The sequence below is a fragment of the Phaenicophaeus curvirostris genome, chromosome 4 (assembly GCF_032191515.1).
Source record: "Phaenicophaeus curvirostris isolate KB17595 chromosome 4, BPBGC_Pcur_1.0, whole genome shotgun sequence".
Lineage (NCBI taxonomy): Eukaryota > Metazoa > Chordata > Aves > Cuculiformes > Cuculidae > Phaenicophaeus > Phaenicophaeus curvirostris.
The window spans coordinates 64,800,385-64,806,331 of NC_091395.1; the positions used below are offsets into that span (position 1 = coordinate 64,800,385).

A 5,947-nucleotide genomic window follows, 5' to 3' on the forward strand; every position below is an offset into this window, starting at 1 on the left:
ACTGAATGCAGTTTCTTAATTATGTGTTTTTAGTAATATTCTGCACTAACTAGGCAAGATGCCAGTTGACAAATTACAACGAATATATCTGCCTTAATCCCTTCACAGTATTCTTGTTGGCTGGGGCCCTAATGAGCACGGGCTGCTGTGTTGCAGGAATAAATGTTCAGCTGCATGAACGGTCGCACTGCTCCTCATATACCTAGCAGAATGGTAAATTAAAAAGTTAGTAAATTTGCTTTCTTACTGAAAGGGAGATGTGGATGATTTCTTTGCAAATTGCAAGTGGATCTGATATCTTTATCTTTTTCCTTCCTCTGGACCTTGACAACCTGGAAAAAGATACTGTTCATAAAAAGCATTCATCTACTCACAAATCTCATTAAGACAGTTTGAGTGACAGCAAGTTACCGTGAACTGAAGGAGCATAGCTTTACTTTCAGCACACTTTCCATTAAAAATGACATATGAGATGTGAAGAGAGTCAGAGCATAAACCACAGGGAATATACTTGGCGTAAAAGCACATCAGTGACCACACAAATCTGATTCGTGGAATGAAATATACAGCATCTGCAAATGGAAGATAGTCTTCCAAGGTCCATTCAAGTGTGTACAGTACCCAAAGCATCTAGTTGCTTTTCTCAGCTTCTGCAGAACTGAGACGCAACAGCGCAGAACTGATACATTGGAAAGTACCCATGTTAAGAGTTTACTGCAGAGAGACTGTGTCCTCGTTAGTCATGAAAAGGCTGAAGTTACTAAATAAAGAAATGCAAATAAGGTAATAATTTCTATTCTGTTTCCAGTTCAAAATATTTCTTGCATGATATTTTCTCTTAAGGAAATTAGGCTACACTTTTCTCGTGAACCTATAACAGGAGAAAATATAATTTGAAAGAATGGGAGCATTATGGGAGAAATCTAGAGTTAGGTTCACAAGTTACATCAAAATAGACTAGGGAAGGCTTATTTACTTCAATAAAGCAGGATAAAGATTAGTTATGAGATAATCCACAAGAAAACACTCATAAAATACTCCATTTCAGAAAGTGTGTGTCCATGTAACAGGAAAGAGATAGGGGCAGAAGTGTCCTGGTTAGCTGCACAGACTTTACCCAAGGTCCAGTTCTTGGGATGGAGTTGCATGGGCTTCTGTGGGGAAGAAATATTTTGCTCTGTAGTTTGCTTGCCAAGTCACAACACAAGTCCTACAAGAGGTCTGTGTTTAAAACCTGTGACATCTGGAGTGGAAAAAATAGCCAAAATTATTAATTTCTGCTGCCAGCTTCCAAGAACGCGTACTACTTGGTCCTTGGGTTAGCTCTGCAAATGTCATGGTGTGTGGTGACCATATTGCACTTTCTTGCAAGGTACATCCGTGGCTGTTTTTGTATAAAGGTATGAAAAGTAAGGGATGTGCTTTTGGTACTCATATGGAAGTGTATAAGCCTTGAAGTTTTCCCAGTGTTATTTGCTTTCCCAGGTGGGGATTGAGCCCCTGGTTAGAGGGAGGAGAAATTTGAATGTGGAACAACAAATGGTTCAGCTCCACTTCCATTTCTCCTTCAGCTAAGGAGCTGCCAGTGCCTACTCACTCACCATGTGGTTATCAGGCTCCCTATTAGCATGCTAATAGATGCCCTTGTTCCAGGATACCATTGCTGCTGAAAGAGTTGGCCTTGGGTATGTCCAGGTGATGAGGAAAACCTGTATTGGTACCCCTAGAGTACTTAGGAGCTGGCTTAGAGAGAAGAAGAATCTTAAAAGGTAAGGCACTTAGAGACATGATTTTGTGGTGGACTTGTCAGTGTCAGGTTTACAGTTGGACTTGATGATCTTAAATGTCTTTTCCAACCCAAATGATTCTGTGATTCAGTAACCTAAGCAATGCATTTTCTGCTGTAGGACTATCTATCTGAGCTGTTGCACTTTTTGGAGTTCAGCCTGATGGTGTTCATCCCTTTGAACAGCCTGGCTCCTCTAAATGTTTGCTAGGGCTAATATATGAGGACTTCATCCTCATGAGAGAATCACAGAGTATGACAGGCACATTCATTGAATCTATATTTAGAATTGATACAAATAGAAAAGAAAACCACCTGTTCACTTTCTTCCCTCTGGATCTCTCACCACTGGTTCCAGGTTTCCCATCTTTATTCTGTATATCAATGGCATAGTCAAATTTTGTATAGTTAAAATCAGATTAGTAGTTTCCACAGAACAGAGTAATTAAAAAAAAAAAACAAAAACCCTCTGTTTTCCTCTCTGCACATATTTTTTCCACTTAATTAAAGTTATGATTACTTTTTTTCCACAACAGTCATCAATCATTTTGCTTCATACCTTCCCATACTCACTGCAATGACAGGATAATAGAGGAGCTGTGATTGTCATGTAATCTCATGATTACAGATGTTTTTCTTATAAAACATGGTAGACCACTGATCAAATCACCAAACTTGGCTGTACTTGAGATGGATGATTAGTGAAGGCTAGATAGGGGAGAAAGGAACAACTTGATTGGAAGGAATGGACTCTCTGGGGTAATTGCAGCTACTTTAGAAAAACGGGGAAGTTCGTTTCTTGGCACCAAAGGGCTGCCAGGTGAGAATGTCTCATGTCGTGCAGATACTGAAGGGACCCATAACTCTGGAATTACTATCTGAAAATGTTATTAATGTCAGTAGCTCAGTATACAGGCTGTGTTTTAGACACATAACAATCTGTCCAAATGATTAACAGGCTTTCTGAGCCACTGACTCACAACTTACGTTCTCACAACACAGAAACAATATTTAAAAAAAAAATCCACTGATTTGATCAATGAATTTTTTTTTTCAGTAGAAACATATTTTCAAATTATGCAGACACAGCAATGTTTGCATTGCTATGGAAACAAAGCTAAAGATGGCTTATGCTGTGAAAAACAACCTGCAAGTAACTGTGAGAAGAAAGTTTATAAGAATGACGCCTTTTGAGCTGATCTTGAAAGACATGATATAACACAAGCATCTTGGGTTATGAAGGTTGTTTTTATTTAGTTTTCCACTGAGACAGGTTACTTTCACCTCTGTTTTTACATCTCTGGCTTCAAAAACTATCAGCATGCATATATGAGCTATACAGGTAGAGAGACATCTGCCAGCACAGAGTTACACATCTGTCAAACATTTTAAGAAAAACAAATGCAGTCCCTCTCAAGCCCATCTAATAAAAGAAGAACTGCTAAGTCAGGATAGAATAGTGATCATAATGTATTTTCTTCATGTGGACCTAGTTCATAATAGAGTAAAAGAAGTCTAGTATCTAATGTTTAAACAAAACATACTTTATGCATCTGGCTAAGATGAAATATCATACCTTGCCAAATGAAAAAAAAATGCTCTCTAACTGTAGTTTCCCTAGCAGCTCAGTAGGTATGTGAGGCATGCAGTTCATTTCCTGCCAAGGGTGAGGAAAATGGGTAGGTTTGTGATACTTCTGCTAGTGTGTTTGAAAAAGATCTTAATTTTTAAAAGTGTGTTTGACTGCATATACATATTTTGATTCTTGGACTCCTTGAAAGTTTCCCAGATATAGTTTTTGATTTGTCTCCCTTTTAGCTCTCGATGAAAGGCTCAATGGGAGCAGGAATAGGGTTTTCCAAGGCGTTACAGTCATCAGTGAGGAACACCAAATCCTGAAGAAAAATAAAAGAGAAGGCTAACATTTACATGGAGGAAGGCAGAAGATATGTTCTTCATACAATATTGAGAAGCTCTGGCCCTGATCCAGTTTTGCTGAACAGGGTAGAGACAGAGGGAGCTAAACGCAGAGACTATGTCCTCATTGGTGCATCTTGACCTACCCTTCTGCAGTAGGAGATCATGATGGTGTAGAGGCTCCGGGCTTTTTCCTTCAGCTCACTTACTTCAAGCACTCTCTCACATCTAGGGTAAGCCACAAATTCACGAAGTTTTGCCAACACACAGTAATTCTGCAAAGCACGCAAAAGAGGTGTGTGTGTGTAACCCTGCACAAACACAGGTTTATGTTCCTCCTCAACCACTTAAAAATTCTTACTGCCAGTGTGGGTATTTTGAATTCCTGCTTCTATGAACATGTAACCTATGTACCTTTTAGTTAGGAAAATTCACCATCAGTATTTCTTAACAAAGATATTCGATCTAAGTAAGTTCTTAGAAAAGTGCATAGATGCAGTTTTGGTCTGCCAGATTCTTTCCCACATGCTCTAGGAGATAGCAATACCAGTGTAATCAAATCTGCTCTTGCAGACAAAATAGATGTCCTGTCTCCCTTTTAAGAGAGAACCTGATTAACCTCATAAATGGAATTTCAACATCTCATAGACATGATTCCTCTGTTCCCATACAAAAGGAATTCTACAAACGCTACAAAATTTTTTCAGAGCAAGTTTCACCTCATACTTTGTGTTATCCAAGTAAAGCACAGACAACATTAATTTCACAATGCCCTTGCAAAGCAGGTAAATAAATATCCCAGATCTTGATTTAAAGCCAGAGAAACTGAGGCTTTCATTCCTTGGTCTTTGCAGTGAAGTGAGGCACTGGCAACTTTACAACTAGAATCTATAGGGTCCTGACTTGCAAGACCTGACTGTGTAGTTGCCTCTGGAAAAACACGTCAGACATCTCTAGCTTTGTCTGATATTTTCTACTTTTTAGTCACTCAGTGGAGCACTGGGAAAAGAAGCAAACTATATTGGATATCCCAGGGCAGAACACTATGACATAAACTATACGTGCAGGAGGCTATTTTGTCTTTGCTGGGAGATGACTGCTGCTGTCTTTTCTCAGTATCACACTTATCCTCAGGCGCACTTTTACTTTCTGGAATCGACAACTGCCTTTTTAAAATAGGAAAAGTCAGCAAGGTATTCCTGCACTTCTGTTTATTAAAACTGCAGTGCCAGAAGCCACTCATAATATAAAGTGAAGTAGTTACTAAGTCAAGAAAGTTTTTTCTTTCTTCTTTAAAATATTATTTAAAGTTTTGTTGTATGCATTTTATTTCTGAAAAAGCTCTGTCACAATAAATTAATATTGGACAAATTGTAATCACTTCAAAATATTGATTTTCTCATTTCTGAATTTTTAATCAAGCAAAATCTCAGAAACTCCAAAGGGTTTTTAATAAGCTTCAAATAAGATACATTTTTTCTGTCACTCATCTGTCTACTTTATTAAGCTTTTAAAAATTACTTTCAAACCATTCTTCTAGAGTACAATCTTAAAGAGTTATCCTCCCTTTTTATTAGCTGCACAGTAATGAAAGAAATGTGAAAACTTACATGTATGTCCAAATACAGCCTGGGCAGCATCTCCACACATGAATCCTGCAGGAAAGAAGAAAGATCCATTGCAATTTTACTTAGAGAGAAACTTGTGAAAAAAGCAAGCAGCCCACAGGGTCTTTGCAGGAGCAGTTTTTAGGTAGACTCACCTCAGCTTTGGAGGTTTGTAACTCCTTAAAAGAGTCTGTGATTTCTTTGCTCAGAGACAACAGCCTAGAGTAACAAGTTGGAGGGGCTGCACTGGCTAACAAGGCAGCAGAAAGCAAAGCAATCAGGTTCAGCAACATCTTCATTGTGGGGAGCTTTTCTGAGGAAGGAGGAAGGGAGATAAAAAATCAGGTGTTAGGCAGCTACTGGTAAGCATCAATGAGTAAGTTTGACAAGTCGGCGCCCAATTAAATAGTTTCCTGCATCAACTGGGGGAAAAAAATTGTGGGGGTGGTCCAAGCAGCAGCTTGCTGCTGTTTTAAATTTCCTGCCAACCTATGAGGCAGAGCTCCCAGAGCTTTCCTACCCAGAGCAGGAAAAGGAAGGAATGAGGGTAATAAAACCAAACACTATTGGCACTTTTCATTCCAGAAAGAAAACAACCTAGTGAGCATCTCAAGCAACAGAAATACGTGTAAGAAAC

At 38.8% G+C, this 5,947-nt stretch overlaps 1 protein-coding gene across 1 annotated transcript; it reads right to left on the minus strand.

The window, feature by feature from the left end:
* Nucleotides 1-2,848: 2,848 nt before the first annotated feature.
* On the minus strand, nt 2,849-5,703 carry CYTL1 (cytokine like 1). The gene is made up of 4 exons (XM_069854917.1): nt 5,466-5,703; nt 5,314-5,358; nt 3,850-3,978; nt 2,849-3,681 (listed from the first exon to the last, which is right to left on the minus strand). The coding sequence occupies exons 1-4, from the start codon at nt 5,607-5,609 to the stop codon at nt 3,601-3,603; spliced, it is 399 nt and encodes a 132-aa protein (XP_069711018.1). The 5' UTR covers nt 5,610-5,703; the 3' UTR covers nt 2,849-3,600.
* Between the last annotated feature and the right edge of the window lie 244 nt (nt 5,704-5,947).

Coding starts and splice junctions, on each gene's coding strand:
- CYTL1 (XM_069854917.1), bottom strand. CDS start 5,609: ATGAAGATGTTGCTGAACCTGATTGCTTTGCTTTCTGCTGCCTTGTTA. Junction 5,359..5,465: donor TACAAACCTCCAAAGCTGAG/GTGAGTCTACCT, acceptor TCTTTCCTGCAG/GATTCATGTGTGGAGATGCT. Junction 3,979..5,313: donor GGCTGTATTTGGACATACAT/GTAAGTTTTCAC, acceptor CGTGCTTTGCAG/AATTACTGTGTGTTGGCAAA.